The 20,269-nt window shown below is 42.3% G+C and overlaps 1 protein-coding gene across 1 annotated transcript; it reads left to right on the forward strand.

Annotated features, from left to right (window-relative positions):
* Nucleotides 1-4,763: 4,763 nt before the first annotated feature.
* Nucleotides 4,764-8,455, forward strand: SMIM30 (small integral membrane protein 30). Its single transcript, XM_061467695.1, has 2 exons — nt 4,764-4,918; nt 5,719-8,455. Exon 2 carries the CDS (start codon nt 5,798-5,800, stop codon nt 5,981-5,983), a length of 186 nt encoding a protein of 61 aa, XP_061323679.1. The 5' UTR covers nt 4,764-4,918; nt 5,719-5,797; the 3' UTR covers nt 5,984-8,455.
* The last annotated feature ends 11,814 nt before the right edge of the window (nt 8,456-20,269 follow it).

A 20,269-nucleotide genomic window follows, 5' to 3' on the forward strand; every position in this document is an offset into this window, starting at 1 on the left:
GGCCCACTGACCTAGATACTTGCCCATACTATCCCACACACCCTGCCACTCATGGCTGTCCAGCCTCTGGGAAAATCTCTCGGTCCTCCTACATCGTCGTTTGACCCCAGACAAGACCCAAACCTGAATCTGCTTAACTCTTGAAATCAGTAGTGGGCAAAACACACTCTGTATGCGTGTTAGCATGGTGATTCCCATCACCATCAGCAAACAAGTCAAGAGCATTAAAAGGCCATTTAAAAAATTCAAAACTCTCAAATGTAAATGGTCTGGGGGGACGACTAGGAGGGTAAAAGGATGTCTCCTTCACAGGTTGAGCACCTGAGAAGGAGAAAAAAGATGTGTAATTGCTAAGCACCTCCATCATATACCTCCCAAAGTATAAAGGTGGTGACCACACTGGGAACATAAGCCAGATCAGTTTCATGATCAATGATTCTATTGTATTACAAGTCATTACCATAAAGTACAATGGGATAAAAACCTTAGCCCAAGCACCACACTTGAAAAACACTAATACAGCCAATACCGGATGGACGTAAGATATGGTATACTGAAACTGTGAGATCAAGAGGAAAAACCTTGAGAGCCAATAAATCAGCATTGTGACGAGTGACTATCAATCCAGTCAGATCTGTTCTTATCTCAACCCCTCGTGCCCCACGTTGGGCGCCAAAAAAAGAACTGTCGTGGTTTAAACCCAGTCAGGTAACTTGTTCACTCACTCCCAGTGAGTGGTGCCGAGCTGACAACAATCAAGGTCCGTGTTCGTCTCCCCCCCCCCTCCCTGCACCGGGGCTCTCCCCTTCCCCGCTCCCGGAGGAACGGGGAGGAGGATCGAGAGAGTGCAACTCCTACGGGTTGAGACAAGAACAGTCCAGCAACAAATCACCACCGCTACTATCAGCTAAAACAATGATAAGGGAAAATAACAAGGGAAGAGAATACGATACCACCGGCCAAGAAAACGAGTTCCACCCGGAAGCTCCTGTCCTTCCGGGTAACTCCCAGTTACCCCCCACCCCGGGCATGACGTGCTGTGGTATGGAATACCTCCCCGGCTAGCCCGGGTCAGGCGCCCCGCCTCTGCTTCCTCACAGCCTCCCCTCTTCCCTGGCAGAGCATGAGCCTCACAGAGTCCTTGGTCAGGGTAAACATCACTTAGCAACAACCGACAACATCGGCTTCACCAACGCTGTTCTCAAAACTAGAAGTCAAAACACAGCACTGCACCAGTTAAACACAAAGGAAAAAACATGACTGCTACTGCTGAACCCAGGACAGGGGGCTAAGTGTTTACTGGATTTGGGAAGAGGAATGAGAGTTTCAAAAGCAGTCTATCAGTCAAAGAGACAACAATGAAACACAGGCCTTCATGTCTGTGATGATAACTAGAGACAGTAACATGAGCAACTTTAGCTGATGGAGGAAGGAATGTACCATACTGAAGGAGATGTAGGATGTAATTAGAGCAGTTTTGGATAGCAGGTTTGGAAAGGTTAGAGATGAGAGGAATGAAACAGATGACATGATAGTTACAGGAAGGGAATCCAACTGGTGTTTTCATGACAAGGAAGGTCTGTGACTACCTTCATTTGAGAAGAAACTTACGGACTTTAAGAAATAGAAAAAGAAGACAGGATGAAGTAGACACGTGATAGGAAGGGAGGGGATAATAATGAGAGAGAAAGGAAGAGAAAGGATGAAGTCAACATTTGTGTGACAGCAGAATGAGAAGTCAATGTGGAAAAGGTTAAAGACGGAAGTAATTTGTGCTGTATTTTAACTGGCTTTTCTGCAGAAGCAAATGAGGTGGTTGCAAAGGAGATTGAGACTATTTTCTCAAAGAAACAGAAGCACCCAGCGAAATCCAAATAAAGCAAGTCATGGTTTTTGTATGAGAAAGACTGGATGTAGATCAGTGAGTGAAGACATGAGGACATAGTGACAGACAGCTAAAATGTCAGATTAGGTATCAGCAGGGAAAAGTAGCTCAAGGGTGAGCATGTTGATATAGAAGTGATAATCTCTGCCCCACAGTCAATGCCTTATCAGTAATCAGAGTTAGCATTTCTCATTACAGCAGTGCAACTGAAGTCTAAAGATTGATCAGAAAGCTTCTGAAATCAGTGTGGTCATGCGCTAAACAAATGGCTCTCAAAACCAGATGAAGCAAGGAGGAGGGGAAGAAAAATACTGAATGCCTCCTTCAGGGTGTAGCCTTGCTCTGCTGATTATCTCCTAACATTTTCCTCTCCAGAAAGCGCACTTTATTTTCAGTTTCCATTCTCACGTACACCTCCTTAGCCTTGTGCTCAAAATTTACAAAGCTTCAGCTCCTCAGCTCTGGGAATTCTCTGTCTTTCCTCAGAATATTAGTTACATAATAGCTTGAGCTAAGCAATCAAAGCAGTGATAGGTCAAAAGGAAGATTTGCCTGAGGTGATGAAGGAAGTTGATGGCAGAGCTTGAAGCTGAATACACATTTCTCTGCTATTCAGACAGCACAAAACCCGACAGAGCCTCCTTCACTGTTTAGATTTTGTTGGCTTTTTTTCAAAGCAGCACTGTTTCTGAAGCCAATGCTACAAAATGCAACGGCATTGAAAGAGCTAATAAGCGAAAGAAATATCCCCAGATGGCACTGCTTCCTAGCCCTCAATGGCATTTCCATTATATTACTAATAAATTATATATCTCACAATCAATATTTTTCCACATCCCTACTGTAGTTCTCTTTTTCATTTCAACTGCCTATAAATTTGCATGTTTGTTGAGAAGAGAGAAGAGATAGTATGTGAAGACCAATCTTCCCCTTGGACTTTACGTTCGTCACCTTCAAAACACTCAAGTCCAAAGATGCCAGAGCTTGTTGGTACTGACATTTCTAGTTGTAAAAGATGAACTTGAGAATCACTGTTCAATCCCCTCACATGAGTTTTGTGGGACAACTATTGAATATATTATTTGGTAAGTGGTGGTGACAGCAAATACAGCACCAAAATTTAAAGGGATGATTTAAACATTTTTGGCATTGGAGAACAGTGTAACATTTACCTGTCAGTAGTGCAGGATGCAGTAAATCGGCCAAGCAAGGAACAAAGAAAGCCAGGGCGCCAAGGACTGCTGTCCAAGATGACAACAGTTACTAAGATGACACCTATCTCCAGCACTTCAAATTGCACCCTTCAGGGCCTGTTTGGGTTACAATTTATCTGTGATTCCTTAAGGAAAGGGATTGTATTGGAAAGGTATTGCAGCATTACTTTCCTCCATGATATGACATCTTTCTTAGGAACTTCAGGATTTTTCTCCAGTGAGTTTATCTGGCATCAGTTTCTTGAGAAAATGCCTTCAGAACTGAACATGAAGCATGAAGTACTTCAGATCTGAGAAAATTAAATAGATGTCTCAGGAACAAAAAAGGATGCTTATGAGTTATACTGATATTCATTACTACTTGTATTACACAGAGTTTAGGCACTACTGCTCATAATGAAGATGCTTTTATGCTACTTGGTATTAAAAGGGAGCAAAAAGACTGTACTATCCCTTGACATTTATTGTCTAATAAAATTGACAGCTGATGGATACAGACAGATGGGGAAAGGAAGGGCATTAATGAAAGAATAACAATCAGCACAATGGTAACATCCCCCCTCAAATTTCTGAAGTTCCTATAAGCATGAAGAATGGTTGCTGAAGGGCAATTACAGTGAAATTACATAACACAGAGGCAAGGCTATATGTATGTAGAACAATCTGGGTTTCCACTGCTTTTTAAGAAGGTCATTGGAAACTCTTTCTTTAAGAGAAATGTTTACAAAAGTTGGTTTTCTTGCACAAGTCTTGGTTAACATTGTGAGACCTTGGCTTCTCACTCAGAATTAATGCTTGATGTAATGGATTACACATTCTAGGCCAATTTTGACATCAGATTAGCACCCTTTCCTCTGGTTATTTCTGCGAGCGTTCCAAAGATACACATACTTATGAATTCATAACAGCTTACAGGTCTTATATTCAAACTTAGGCACACGTTTGCCACTTAGATAAAAACTGAGCTCTGCCACTTAGATAAAAACTGTAAATGCTGCAGCATTTACGAGGACATTTTAACCCCACTCCATGTAACAGAACAGTGTAACACAATTATTTCTGCAAGCAGCTTTGCCCAAAGTAGAAATAGGATAAAAATCGAGACAAGCTTGATTTAGGCTTTGGGGCGATCCCAGGTAATACCTGGTGACGTTTCTCTGTGCCCTAGACGCTTGTTTTACAAGGCACCAGACTGCTTTCCATCCACCCCGTAACTGCTTTCCTCAGAGCAGGAACTGGTTATAATGGCCGAGTACTCCTTATCACAGCTGCGGGACAGCCTAGATGTGAAACGAAGCAGGTACTGCCTGTAATCCAGCTAAAGGTAACGTGTGCTATTTGTTTTAGTGAAATCTCTAGGGACAACCAGCCCAAGCCGCCATGGTTTGCCTTCAGCTAAGCCGCAGTACGGGCCCGCTGCCTGCCGACACGCTCCTTAGGCTGCGGTTCACCACGACGCCGCCCGGTGCTCTACCTGCCCGTAGGCGGCACCACGCCACGAGCCCAGGCCGGCCGGGCGGGCAGCGCTCCCGAGCCCACAGCTGGGCGCCCGAACCGCACAGGAGCACTACGACTGCCGCCGGGTGCCGGCCACGGCAGTGCGGCTGAGGCGCCTCGGCGGCAGTGCGTGCCGGGAGCGGGAGGCGGCCCGGCCGGGTCACGCCCGCCCCCGGCCGCACCACCGCCCCTTCCTGTCATGGCCGCTGGCGGGCAGCGGGAGCGCGGTGAGGCGGCGGGGGCCGGCGACTCTCGCAGCTGAGGGTCCGCCCGGGCGGCGCGGAGCGGGAAGGTTCCCCCAGTGCGGAGCCGGCGGCAGGAGGTGACTGAGGGGCGCCGTGCGGGCAGGGGCTGCCCCGAGGAGCGGCCGTCTCGCAGCCAGCCCAGCGCCGCTGGGACGGGACGGGTCGGGTCTGTGCCTCCCTGCTTCGCGGCCCCTCCAGTGTAGGCCGGCCGGATGCGGGCGAGAGCCCCGCTGCTAGCCCCGATGGGGGCTGCTGGAGAAGCCGCTTGTCCCGGGTGGCCCAGGCGGCCTCGGCCACTGTGGAGCATCTCGGCGGGGGGTTCTATCGTGTGTCCCCGCCAGTGAGCCGCTTCTGCGGCAAAAGCGGCTGCGGAGCGGGTGGGTGCCGGCGGCATGCCGAAGTTAGAGGGAACAGGAAGGATAATACTTGTCCCGCAGTAAGGTGTGCTCGGAGACGCGTACCCGGGGAGGGGCTGTCAGTGAAACTCGGATCCCCGCCGGAGTGCAGTGGTGTCCCTGTGCTCACGGGGATGTCCAGCTCTGTAAGGCGTGGGTAAGTGGTGTGCAGCAGCCGCCCAGCCCTGAAGAGCGGGTAGAGAAGACCCACGTAGCACAACATGAAGTTAGCAGGCACAGTGGGCTGCAGGCAGGAGAGCAGGGTATGATTTTAACTCGTGGTAGGGCTCCAAAAGATTAGTTTCCACTAAGCTGTATAACAACATAGCAATCCCACCGTGGCTTTCTCATGATAGTAAGTCATTTACTTTTGTAATTGTGAAGATAAAACCGTAATTTCCTGAGTCCCACAAAGGTATTTGTAATACATCAGTCACATTGGTTGGCTTTCAGCAAGACGTTCCTTTTGCTTTCCTTTGTAGATAACGCTGAAATACCTGCTTCCAAGCTTTCCACCGCTTTTCTCCTTTAACTTCCCCTTGGGGTCAGCTGGCCATCAGTATGCCTTCTACCAAGAACACCTCAAAACTTTTCCTGGTCCTCATTTCACTGCTGCTGCTGCTGCCAGTAGCTGAAGCCCTGGATGCAGGAGATACCATCGCCTTCCTACTAGGCCTTGCCGTCAGTGTCATTGGATTCTGTGCCTGCCTTGGCTTGTACGCAAGGAAAAGGAATGGGCAACAGTGATTTCAAGAAGATGCTCAGATGAATTGCATTTCCAAACATGGCTTGGGGTTGAGATCTCGGGTGTGAGACTAAGCTTGGTTCTGGATGACTTTCAGAAACCATGTAGTAGATATTTTTGCAAACTTCTCTTACTGTGCAAGGCAGCAGAATCAAGACTGTACAAGTAAAAGGGATTTGTAGGATCTGTCCTTGTGACAGTAAAATGATTTTATATTGCTTGTGTTTAATTGTGATTAAGTACTTTCTTAGAGAAGGATAAGAACTTTCTGAACAGGGAAGGAAAACCACAGTGGTTCACAGTAAATGTTTATAAATGGAACATGTGTGGGAGACCATCAGAAAGTTCCTCAATTTTGGTTTCAAGGGTTAATCAGGAGGATGCAGCTGTTAATCTTCCAGCCAGAACGACAGAGCTTTGGAAGTACTCGTAACTAGATAGCTAGTGAGCAGACTGCTTTGACTTGTGTGCATATGCTCACATTCTTCATAATGACAGTTAACACCTAACAGGTCACAGGGATGAGACTTCAGAGAATATTTAAACCTTTTTTTTCACTTATTTTAGAACATGCCTCTCCTGTAGCCTGTATTCTGGTTACCAAGTAGATACACTTAAGAACAGAACCAGTATTTTTCTTTAATGTGTATTTCACAGAAAAGTACATGTAAGGCTACATAAATTGGATTAGGGATATGGGGTTTGTCTCTACTTTTTTGTACTTGGCTTTCTATTAGGCACACCAGGTTTAAGGCTTATTTCATTTGGTGTTTGTAATTTTTTCCCCAAAACAGAAGTTACCTATTTTAATGAGAATTATGTGTAATACTTCTGCATTAGGGGGCTATTAGAATTATAATGAGACAGTTGTGCACGTACTTCTTTTGGAAATGTTGTGTTAAAATCCTGGGTTTAGTTAACAGGTCCATTGTTCTTAAGTGTCTTCCTCATGACAAACTTATGCTGCTAGCTAAGTGTTAAGGCTTCTTATCTGACTGATGCATATATGTTCCACAAAAGATCAGCACCAAAACCAAAGTAAAAAATCCTGATGCAAAATGGTTGATGCAAGTTGTCTTACTCTATTCATGCTCAGTCAGATTGTATGGTGTATGGTTGAAAGACTACTCAGTAGCATATACAGGACCCATTTCTTTCTTTAAGTACCAAAGGTGAGATGGCACAGCTGAGAAATGTCTACCACAAGTCCCTCTGGCTTGTTAGGATGCTCTAGCTTCCGCTTGAGCGCAGTCTGTAGCAGCAGCAGGATAAGGAGCACAGGAAGGTGAGCTTTCCACAGTTCACAGAATTTCCTTCTGATTTTGTGGTGTGAATGCTGCCATTTTTGCTAGAAATCTTGGCTTTTATCTTTAAGAGCTGGGGAAGAAGGTTAAACGTGATGCAGTGCCACATATATTGATACTGTTCTTCTGTGTCTCTGTTCAATAGAGCACAAAGCACAATGGCTAGAGGAGTTGTCAGGCAGGGCTGTAGTGGGTGGGCAGATCATGTAATCCAAATCATAAGATTTCTGTATGTCATTTGTGACTGGTTTGACTTTGCTTTCCAACCTCTGAGGAGACGGAAGCCCTGGTGATTTCAGTCTTGCAATTTATACCCCTCTCATAGTTGATGGAGGGAGGAAGGTAAAACAAAAGCTTCTGAAATTGTGTGGGGTTAAAACTCCAGGACTCTACCCAGCAAGCCACAAGAATGTAGGTTTCTGCTCTGAAGTGACAGGGATAATAATGGTCACAAAGTTACTCTGATGAGATTTAAGTCTTGACAGATAGCTCTTCTTGAACCCTTTTTGTGACTTCCAAAAGGCAGAAAGGGACATAGTGCACAAGTACTATGTACAGGTGAAATTTACAGCCCTAAGAAGAGCTTCAGCCAGTAGTGTCACCTTTGAAAGCTGCCTAGCAGCAGTAGATGATCCTGAATCTGATTTTTCAACTGGGTGGATGCAAGCACACATAACGTGTGATCATCCATGTTCCAGCTTGGCTAAACTATTACCCTGGGAAAAACAAACAACAACCCACAAAACCACCACACCATTAACTTTATATTTTCCAAAGTTAGAGAATTTTGCCAATTTTTCAGAAGAATATTAAATACTGCTCTCTCAATAGAATAAATTTTATCACAAGCAGCTTTTCGCAGACTTTTTTATCTTTACGTTGGAAAAGATCCCTGGCAGTAGTATTGCAGAGCTGTGTAATAGTTTGGTTCCAGGAGAGCTAAGCTTTAGCAGAGTAATTAGCATCAGGCGACAGGGATATGCGGAACTGTGTTCTTTGCCCGAAGCTCTATGTTCTATTGAAAGGTGTTTGCACAGTGTAATGGTGTTGTTTCCTGGGTTCTGACAGCAGCTTTATTGTTAAAGACTCACATTTATTAATGGCTTGAGTGTAAAATCGGATACCCCTGTTTTTCTTTTGTCTTAATAAACTTTCATGTATGATTTGTCATCAGCTTGATAAAGTAATTCTTATGAAAAGGAAAATCGGGATGACAAGAAATTAAACTGCTTAAATTACTGATATTAAGTATTTTTTTCTTATATACTTTTGCCTATGTTAGGTGACTTTACGAACTAATGTGGCCTTTTAGTCCTGTTACTTGTTTATCTCATTTCAATACCAGTTAGTTCAGAGCACTTCAAGGGGGCCGGTCCCCTTACTTTGAAACTGGCAGCTTGCGTTGTGAAGAAGCCTGTTTCTCTGGTACAAGGTAAACTTGAAGTATTTATTTTTCCTTTTGAATGTGATTTTTAAACATTATTATTATGTAGTTGCCTTTACACCACAAGAGCCATTTATGGCAGTTTTCTAGCTGGAAATCCAAGGGTATAAAGGACCATTTTCTTTTTTTCTAAAGAAAAATTATGTTCTAGTGCTTTACAATTATTCAAATTATACATTTATATATTTTGGAGGCTTCAAAAGAGCTTGTTTTATCCCAGCATTTTATGAAAACAGTTCTAGCTCATGTGGGACTTGAGCTAGTACACAAAGCAGTTCACTGCACGCTAAACTAATACCATCAGTGGCTGTCTTTAGAGCAGAAAGCCAAGACAGCCTGACAATGCCTACCTCTTAACAAATACACCCTACCCTCTAATTAGTGCAAGAAAGCTTCAAGTCATGAATGAGTAGATTTTGACTGCTATGATTTCCATCTGCTTTAGTAGTGTAGCTCAAAACCAGCCATCCTACAAACATTTAACAGTCAGTGTACAGTCCCTTTGTAAATGGTCAGAAACCCTTCGCTCTTCATGGTGTACCTTCAGGCACTACACACCAGCTAGGCTTTGCTATTCTGTTGGGTACAACAGTATGTGTGACCAAAACTCTAAACACTTCACCCGGTCCCTAATGCACTTGCTTCCCTGGGTATATGAAAACTGATAAGGAACTGCTGTGAACCCTTTCTCCTGCTGCCAGTGGTGCTGCTTTAACATTATTGTGAGACTTGGCAGTTCTATGGCACCTTCTGTCTTAGAACCCTTATATGCTTACAGGTATTAATGTTTGCAACCCTACTGTATCCTTTGATGAGTGGAACAAGTAGAAGGAGAGTCACTGAGCTGCAGTGGTATCACAGGAAGTAGGTCATATCTCCAGGATGTTCACTATGATTTCTGGAGGGTGTTGTGCTTATGGTTCTTGGCCACCATGTCCCTGCCCATGAGAGCTGCCCCTGGACCAGCTCAGAGACTCCTGTGTATAGACTAGATAAAGCCTGAAGCCTTGATTCCTCTTTCCATGAAGCTGTTTACACAGGCTTTGTGAGAAGGGAGCAGGGAGCTGGGCTTACCATTTGTAATAACATAAAACATGACTAAATGGATGATTTGTAATAGGTCTGTTACCATGGTAGGTGCTTTAATTACTATATCACAGAAGTAACCTTTCCATTCAGTTTTACATCTGATGAAAGGTTTGGCAGATCTCAACTGATAGAGTGACGAGGTTGTTAAGAGTGGTGGAAAGGAGGGCTTGGATCTGTTTGTCCTTGCAGTTTACACTTGAACAAATTGTTCAACAATTTGTATTTCAACAGAAATACAGCTTGTTCACTTGATTAGAAAATTAAGACCACTAATTCAGAAACAAATGCAGAAACATGTTGGGTGAGATTGATGTAACCAATCACAGAATCAGAGAATCATAGAATACCAAGTTGGAAGGGACCTCAAGGATCACCTGGTCCAACCTTTATTGGCAAAAAATGATCTAGACCAGATAACACCCTATCCAGCTGAATTCTGAAAGTGTCCAGCATCAGGGAATCCACCACTTCCCTGGGGAGATTATTCCAATGGCTGATTGTTCTCGTGAAAATTTTTTCTCTTGTGTCCAACTGGAATATCCCTGGAAGTAACTTGTACCCATTATCCCTTGTCTTTTCCATGTGACTCCTTGTAAAAAGGGACTCTGCCTTCTTTGTAGCCACCTTTAAATACTGGAGCACAGTGATAAGGTCTCCCTGAGCCTTCTTTTCCCCAGGCTGAACAGACTCAGCTCTCTTAGCCTTTCCTCACATGGCAGGCTTCGCAGTCCTTGGATCATGTTTGTGGCCCTTCTCTGAAGATGCACAGGACCCAAAACACTTAATTCCTGCTGAAATCAGAACTTGCAAGGGACAAGTTGTTAATACGTTAGATACTGACCACACTACTAAGCTTTACATTGTTAAAGAATGTAAGCAGTTTTGAAACTATGAAGATTTTCAGTTCACATGAATACAGAGTAGCACCTAAATACTACATTTCCAATATTCAGAAAGCAAGCTTTCCAGCAAGCAAGCTGGAATTTACATACCAAGCTATGGTATGGTAAATACCATAAAAGCACATCTACTTTTAAGTAAAAGAACAATAAAATTATATAAATATTCAAAACCTTTCCAGATGTTGTACTGGTCTTGTCAGCTCCATGTTCATTCAAATGAAATTTGAATATACGTGGAAGGCTCTGTCACATTAAGGTGCAGGCACACTAGACAGCATAGCTTTTTGTTTCTGGATTATTCATCTCATTAGAGCAGAACGGAGATTTTCATGAGCCGAGACCTGTATAAGAAGTGAAGGCCTGAAGGTGGTGTGGTATCCAGCAGACCTAGGAGTTGCGACCACTAGAGGCAGGGAAGAATGAATTGTATCCCCAGACATGCTACTGTGTAAAACTAGAGCTTGCTGCTGTCTTGGGTTAAAGTTTTGTGTTCTGTTTGAGCTGTCCTGTTGGTTTTATTGGTTGTATTGGTTGTATTCCTACTCACTAGTCTTTGCTGCTGGAAGCAGCACTACTATCAGCTTTCCCAGCTGCTATTCTTTCAAGGCACTAAAATGTTTGCACACACCTTCGTACTGCTACTCTTCACTTTGCAAGTATAAGAAAAGCATGAAAATCACCTTCTCTTTTTGAATGGAGTCAAAATGCTGCAGCCTGACATAGTTCTATAAAATTTATTAGAGAAAGGTCTGTCTTTTTCTTCTGTTCTGCTCTGTTTGTGCAGCTATTTGCACACATTGTGATGATACTAATAATAAGTAATCCAACTGCACATCCCTTCTCTACCCGCTCACAAAAAAAGCAGCAGTCCTAAAACATTACCAAATTTAATCTTGGCACAATTAAAGTGAAGAAAATTGTCAATTTTATCAAAATATGTTCCCTTCCCATTGCATGAACCACCTGTGAAATAAGAATGTCATTAATTAATTCTAGAACTGTTCAAGGGCATTTTCTGCCAACTTTTTTCTGAGCTTAGATGGCTATGGAAATGACAGTCAATACCTGAACTTGTGTCTCAGACTTTAACCTAACAAACATGATTCCTGATAAGTAACATGGTAGCAGTTTTAAACTTTATTTGTATCTATGCAGATGATCTGGAGGATCAGCAGAAGCCCTGTTGACTCTTTTTTTTTTCTCAATAGTATGTCTTTATTTCTGTGTCTGCATGATTAGCAAGGAATGATTATGCCTCTTAAAGTTGGACCTTTTCAGAAAGGCTATGTGTGGTCAGCTTCCAAAAGTCTATCTATCTGAGATTTGGAGGCAGCATAGCATCTATGGTGTCTAGAGTCTGTATCTACAAAAAAAAACCCAAAAGTCCTTTTTCATCAAAAGTAATATTGCAATGGGCCTTACCTAAGTCTCTTTTCATTTTTCATAAAAATGAAAGACACTGATTGTGTATCCGGAGCACTTGCCAATAAGAAACCGGTATTCAGCAATAAACGCCACATAGTCTTGTTTTTCATTCTCTTGTATTTGCAGACAGAAAACATAAATCCCAGAAAATAAACTATTCTATGTTAAAAATACGTAGGGAGTGCTCTTCCAAAAACAGGTCAGTGTTATCTAGTAATAATTATGGCCTTGGTAAAAATCGCAGTGAAGTCAGCTAAAAAAATTTTATTGTCCTAAAATGAAATCAAGCTCTCATAAAGGGGTGGCCAAACTGTGTCCTTTGAAGCCCATGCAACTTTGCCACAACCATCTCCCACGGCAGGGTTATGGCAGCAGGCTGTCCTGATGCAAAGGGAGCTGGATAACCTCAAATCCTGTCTGGGAAGTGACAGCTGACTCTCACTGGTTACCAAATGCATGCCCAGGCCACTGTTACCCTCTTGCTCCATGGATCCATCATCTCCTGCTGTGACAGAAGTCAGACAGGTGATCAGATACTTGTTTACACATTCAGGAATAGCTCTGTGGCTTATATATCTTCAACCTTTTTCCATGCCACATTTCACATTTCAAAGTTTAGTATTTTATGTTGCACTTTTTTTTTACAAAACTTGCATATAGTCTTTTACAATATGGAATGTGTGTGGGCTGGGGTGAGTCCTTGCATTTGAGAGAAGTAAGAAAGCAGAGGTCACTCTGTCAGCTGAAAGGGCATTTGTAAATTGTCCATCCACAAAAGGGGAAAAAAGAAATCATCTCTGGGAAGAGACCAAGCCAGGAAATGTACAAGGTGACTTCCAGAGGTCCTTTCCAACCTAATTTACTGTATGATTCTATGAAAGCCTAGTTGCAAATGGGATGCATAAACAGCAGCTCAATTCACTCATATCTTTATGGCAAACAAGGATATATTTGTGGTGAACAAATCTAATCACAGTGTGAACCCATAGGGAACCTGACCGCAAAAGCTGTGAGGCTGTTCAGCCATCATGTAAGACCACAGGGAAACCAGATGTACCAGGATTTTCCCACTGCGTCTAATGAAACTCAATCCCTGAGGCATTAAAATGTTATGGAAAAAAGGGAGCAAACGTGGCATATATACAGTAATCCTCTTTTCAGGGTGGGATTTTTAGAGATGGGTTTATGGGGCTGGTACTGTACTCCAAATGGAATTCAAGTGCTTCAGTGCAAAGCCCTAAATGTGAATTATCTCAATGTTTTGAAAATATTAAGGTTTGACAGCCTGAATAAAAGACTGTGTTGCACACATAGTTCCCATTGGTATCAGTGGGAGTTTAGGACAAGATCAAACCCAAAATACGGGTTTGGATGCAATAGTTACATCGATAGGACAGAGGGGTCCCTGTCATTTGACCAGTAGTGCACTTTGCACCAGATGGTGCTCATGGGGAACTGCAGCCACATTAGGCTCCATCCCCATCTCTTTCCTTGGGAAAATATTACCTGAATTACTTACTGTGATAACTGAATGCCAAATTTTCATCTGGTTAAAAAAACAGCCTGAAATTGCTGAAATCAGTGCAGTCATCCTGATTTAAATTCATTTTGAACAGAAATAACAGGAGGCTTCACTCTGACCTTGCACCAGCCCTTATATACTTCTGTGTAATGCAGTAGAATTATTCTTGATTTCCATTTATGTGAAAATCTAAATTGGTTCTTAAAATAGATGCTGTCTTTTTTTTTCTCTCAGCCCGCTACCAGTAAATTATTTGACCTACATCTTAATAAATATTAGAAAAAAATATTCCCCCTACTTTTATTCCACAAATACACTTCAGAACTTGTATATTCAATTTAGACTCCATTGTTTCTCTTATCCCCCAAGATTTATCAACCAAGGCCAAAGGAAATCCACAAAACAGCCTACTCTCAAGGACACCATACTAATACAAAGTGCCTCTTCACGCACTTTAAATATATGCGTGCTGTACACATCTGATGTACATCAGCTTACCTTTCTACCTTGTTATTATCATTTCAGTAATGAGCAATCTACTTTGTGTCTATGTCAAACTCTTCCTCAAGAACTCCCTTCGCCAAGTCTACATGAGGTTCTCTGTACTAAATGACGGACTTTGTGAATTTTCGTTCCCTACCCAGAAGTAAAAATGAAATTCCAGTAAAAAAAAAGGATTACATGCTCTCAATTTCAGAAGGGTTAGCAAGGAAAATATTATAGCTGTATGTAAATCACTCAAAATCTGAACTTTCATAAATTTTGCGTAACTCCCAATAGACTTAATAGGAATTAAGAATTAAAACCCCTTCTAAAAGGAGTACTGACCTTCCAATAGTGAAAGTAGAGCATGTGATCACCTTATGCACACTACCAAAATAATGTGAAATTGGCTGTACACAACAGTTGTCAGACTGCTGCCTTAATATATCATAATGCCAACCATCTTAACTCAGGACAATAAAAATTGCCTGATTTAGTGCAAAATACAGGCCTTGGGAAGCAAATGTCATAGAAACAGAGTGAAGAGGCACTGACAGATATACCTTAAATACACACTCTTTCATGCAGTAGTAGCTGAGCCATTTGCTCGGTAGGAATTTTGTGTCCTCTTATAGGATGGGGCTTTTGGTTTTTCATGATCTGGTGTTGAAAACCCGCTTTCCTTTTGTCCTGTGTTTGCAAAAGCTGCATTTTGTTTTCACAAGAAATAAATGCTAAGGAAGTAAGCTTCATGACTGAAAGACTGGGTTTTTTCACTTCTGAACCAGTTGATCCCTGCCACCTGCTTACAGTAGCTATTTCTGGTCTTATTACAAAGACTGAGAAATATGCACCTTACATGGAACTGAGACATTTAGAAAGAGTTTTGTAAGTACGCACGTTTCTGTAAACTTACAACAGAAATAACAGAAGCCCATAAACTACATTGGTTCAAAAAGTTCCTTCTAGGAAGCTTGCACTGAACAGACCAGAACAAATCTTTCACCATCCCCTGGTAGAGACACTTTGGAAATCCTTTCCTGAAACTGCTATATAATCCACTTTTATTCACATTACAGCATACCTAAGCCTTTAACCATAATGCTGAGTCAAATTCTACTAGACTTGTATCTCTTTCTTCATTTTAGCACTTGTTAACGTCTCAGCATATTCTTAGTACAAGTAATTATTCATCCTCATATTCTTTCTTGTATATCTCAATTTCAGAAACCTCTAGTCATACTTTAACATGTAGGTTTTTCACATTAAAAAAAAAAGCATTTAGCATTATTTTCTGGTTTGAAAAGTATCTTAACTTTATCTGTTTATTAGGAGCTATATTTGAATATCCATATTCCAAACTTAGCAGATTTTTAAGTAAAGGGTTTAAGGACTGAAAACCTACCTCACTTTAAAATTGTTGTGGTTAAGTAGGTTCAAACTTGTATTTCGAGACTGACAAGTGAAGCAGAAGTCTGAAAGTTTCATAATTAAGACTATAACTTTAGCTCTCTCTAACATCTCAGTGTAGCTCCATTCATTATCTAACTAGGTTTGCCTAAACTGGTCAAAAGTGCATTTAAATCTAGCCTTCAGTTTCACTGATTCTATGTTCTCAATTGCCTCTGTCTGCCTCTGACAGTAGAAAATAACTTCTTGCATTCCTGCAACAAGTTTTTTCTTCTGATTTCTTCTTACTCCAGAATGGCCGTTAAGTCACCTTCCTGTTTTTACCTTCTACTTCTCTTTCAGCATCACTAAGTTTTCCCAAGATGTGATCTGTGTTTTGGTTACTAACCCACCTGGGCAAATAAATCATTCTGAGCAATTGCCAGCTCTTTTTGTCTGAAGGTCTTCCATTTGAGTTCAGGTTGTCAGCATTCCATTATGCTCCATGGTTGACCTTGTGGCAGTTCCTTTGAAATTTGAATGCACTGAAAAGGTTAGGGAAAAGAAAAAAAAAAAAAGAAAGAAAGAAAAAACCTTCTCTCTTTTCAATGTAGAGCATGCAGGTTGAAACAGATCTATCTTGAGGACTCGTGATATCAAACAGAATTCATGAGTTTTACATAAATTCCTCAAATCGCCAGCTTTGTTATGCATGCTTATTTATGAGGAGATATTATACATAATAGAGAGATACAGTATATCAACTAAATGTTCTGTTAGATTTTGAAGCATTACATTAATACCAAATTTACAATGCAGCCCAGAATTACACAACAGGTATGTTTTACTTGGCTACTGCTACTATCCTGTACTATGAGGGACTGCTGTGTTCACTCATCAAAAGAGTGCTTTTATGTCCAGGTACGTACCCGATATTATGAAAACCAGATTAATATTATTTAGATCCCTTATTTCCACATTTTATTTTAATAATGTAGAGTGAATAAGTTCACTGCGGCTTAATAATATTCTGCAGTGAGGAACTGCAAGAGCTTAAGAGATGATTTAAGTATCTAAAACATGACTTTGAACAGGATTTAGGACATAAACCCTCCAAAAAAGGGACCCAGAAACCACTCACTGAAGCAACAGCAAGACTTAGCAGTGTTCACTTTTCAGCTGACGTTTCCACTTTGGACCTGAGGTTGCAAGCTTTCCATGTGCAGAACTGCCCAAGAGTGTGCAGTGCAGAATCTCTGTGCTCCAGATGTGAGATAGAGCATAACCTAAATGTCTTGCTCCTAGCAATGTCCCTGGAAGAGTCAGGTCTGAGAGATGTGTCCAGGTTAGGTACATCAGCAGCAGTGCTGAGCCCAGAGAATGCACAAATGCTGCAGTAAGCCTACCTTTTCCATAATCACCTAGTAATTAAGTCACACAGAATAGAAAATCTGGAATTCAAGCCCAGTCTCCCACCTCCAAAAAAGAATTTCCTGGTGTGCCAGGAGGTTCAATCCCAGAAAGGATGCTCTTCTTTTTATCCTGGACACTCTATGTGTAAAAACATAAAAGCAATGGCACAGGAGAGTGGGATGTGGACAAATCATGACTGAGGTCCTGGTCCCAGCTCCATAATCTAACATCATGTAGTCAACCAAAACCCAAAGCAAAACCAGCACTAAACAATCTAGGTAGCTGGGACCAGATAACCATGTGTTTTCTCCTGCCAGCACAGTGTCTTATCTAGTACAGTGCAACATCCTATTCCTGCTCAGTTTTTTTAACCTTTTCTCTAAATACTATTACTCAAACATTGCCTAACTATATACAAATCCTAGTCAAATTAAGAAAAAGATATTGCCATTTGTTAAAATTAGGTTGACTAGTTTTGCAGGTGACATTTCAAGGAAACATTCATTCTTTCATACCACCATGAAATAGGCAGTGCAGTAGTAAATTTACATTTGTGGTTGCATCATAAAGCTGCATTCATGCAGTTCCTCCTACTGTGCCATCATAGTGCTCTTCTGTCAGTATCTGCAGAATTCGACCTGTCATGTTTCTTAACAGATGACCTATCTTTTTCCAGAGATAGACTGATCTCTGCATCCTTGCAAGTATAAATCTTGAAATTACTTCTCTTTGTTCTACATATAAATGAGAACATTTCATAGTTAATATCCAACAAACTGGCAAAATGGGACCATGACACTAGGTTCTAGGTATCAAATTAGTTACATTGAAGTTTACACAGGAATATCCAAGAGTATGTCCACTTTCTAGATCATAAGACCTGAAGCTCACCAGTAGAACATATATTCATACTAGCTGCTTGCAAAGTCAGTGTTCACTCTCCATCTCAGACTTTATAGACTTTAACCCATTGCCTCAATTTTATACAGAGTAATTATCATTCAGCAGTGTATGTTAAACAACTTATATTTTCTTTACAAAGCTTTAAATCAATCCAGAATCATTATACTGTATATGTCAGTATTATTTCATGACTGGAAAAAGGGTAATATAACCCCCATTTTCAAGAAGGGGAAAATGAATGACCCAGGGAATTACAGACCAGTCAGTCTCACCTCTGTGCCTGGCAAAATCTTGGAGCAGATTCTCCTGGAAGGCATGCTAAGGCACATGAAAATCAACAAGGTGCTTGATGACATGCTTAGTGAAGCATGGCTTCACTAAGGGAAAATCCTGCCTGACCAAGTCGGTGGCCTTCTATGATGGGGCTACAGAACTGATGGACGGGGTAGAGCAGTTGACGTCATCTACCTGGACTTGTGCAAAGCGTTCAACACTGTCCCACACGACATCCTTGTCTCTAAATTGGAGAGACATCAATTTGATGGATGGACCACTCAGTGGATATAGAACTGGCTGGATGGCCGCACGCAAAGAGTTGTGGTCAATGGCTCAAGGTCCAGCTGGAGACCAGTAACGAGTGGTGTCCCTCAGGGATCGGTGTTGGGATTGGTCTTGTTCAACATCTTTGTCGCTGACATGGACAGTGGGATTGAGCGAGCCCTCAGCAAGTTTGCCGATGACACCAAGCTGTGTGGTTTGGCTGATATGCTGGAGGGAAGGAATGCCATCCAGAGGGACCTCGACACACTTGTGAGGTGGGCTGATGCCAACCTTATGGAGTTTAACCATGCCAAGTGCAAGGTCCTACACCTGGGTCGGAGCAATCCCAGGCACAGCTACAGGTTGGGCAGAGAAGAGATGCAGAGCAGCCCTGCAGAGAAGGACTTGGGGGTGTTGGTTGATGAGAAAATGAACATGAGCCAGATTCAGTGTGCGCTCGCAGCCCAGAAAGCCAACCATATCCTGGGCTGCATCAAAAGAAGCGTGACCAGCAGGTCCAAGGAGGCGATCCTGCCCCTCTACTCTGCTCTCGTCAGACCTCACTTGGAGTATTGTGTGCAGTTCTGGTGTCCTCAACATCAAAAGGACATGGAACTGTTGGAACAAGTCCAGAGGAGGGCCACGAGGATGATCACGGGACTGGAGCACCTCCTGTATGAAGATAGGCTGAGAAAGTTGGGGCTGTTCAGCCTGGAGAAGAGAAGGCTGCGTGGAAACTTCATAGCAGCCTTCCAGTATCTGAAGGGGGCCTATACAGATGCTGAGGAGGGACTCTGCATTAGGGACGGTAGTGACAGGACAAGGGGTAACGGGTTAAAACTTAAACAGGGGAAGTTTAGATTGGATACAAGGAGGAAATTCTTTCCTGTTCGGGTGGTGAGGCACTGGAATAGGTTGCCCAGGGAGGTTGTGAATGCTCCATCCCTGGCAGTGTTCAAGTCCAGGTTGGGCGAGGCCTTGGGTGCCATGGTTTAGTGTGAGGTGTCCCTGGCCATGGCAGGGGGGTTGGAACTAGATGATCTTAAGGTCCTTTCCAACCCCAACTATTCTATGATTCTATCTCAATTTAAAATTTGAACAATAAATTAGTAGGAAGCCGAACGTCTTCATGTGAACCAGTCCTATCAGCAAAACCAAATATTTCTAACATTAACACTTACTGTTTTTCCTGAGCACAGCCTAAATGTTCTCTGAAATCTGTCAGTGACAGTTATCCTATTTTATCCTATTATTTTTAGATCCCCCTCTCAATATATTGCTAGAAATAGAAAATGCTATTGCCCAAATAATCTCTTTAATCTTACAACATACATTCCATTCATGGTTCATCTCTAACCTAACCTTAAAGGTGGCAGAAAATGGAAATAATTCTTTATCTCAGCTCTACAAAAATGTCTGAGTTAACGTATATCCCTAAACACTATGAATAGTCATGCAAATATTTCTATGAGCACTGCAGCATGGCTGTTGATCCATTTGATATTGAACTGATGAACGGTGTGTGTAGTCTGTCAACAAATCAGCATGATCTTTGGGCCTAACATAGTGCTGTGCTTGCTACTTGCCATTCTTCCCCTAGATAGAAAAAAAACGGTGATGCATCCCATGTACTGTTCAGCGGCACAGCTGAGCGCAGCCATGCCTGGTCACACAGGGTTCAAACTGGGAAGGGATTAAGACTCCAAGCCATAGCCAGCTCTCACCAGCAGCTGAATTGCCATATGCTGAAGCCTAAGGCATGGATCAGCATGGCCAGCATGAAAGAACAGCAAGGGAAAAAGGTAATCTGTTGGGACAAGCAGCCAACGCCTACATTCACAAAATTTATAGGAACCTCACCTGCCTCTGAGACC

Source organism: Pezoporus flaviventris, unplaced genomic scaffold (assembly GCF_033815535.1).
Source record: "Pezoporus flaviventris isolate CSIRO_AGI_PZ_B2104156 unplaced genomic scaffold, CSIRO_AGI_Pfla_v1 ptg000045l, whole genome shotgun sequence".
Taxonomy (NCBI): Eukaryota; Metazoa; Chordata; class Aves; order Psittaciformes; family Psittacidae; genus Pezoporus; species Pezoporus flaviventris.

What these genes read in the sequence shown, in the direction of transcription:
- SMIM30 (XM_061467695.1), top strand. Translation starts at nt 5,798, where the DNA reads ATGCCTTCTACCAAGAACACCTCAAAACTTTTCCTGGTCCTCATTTCA.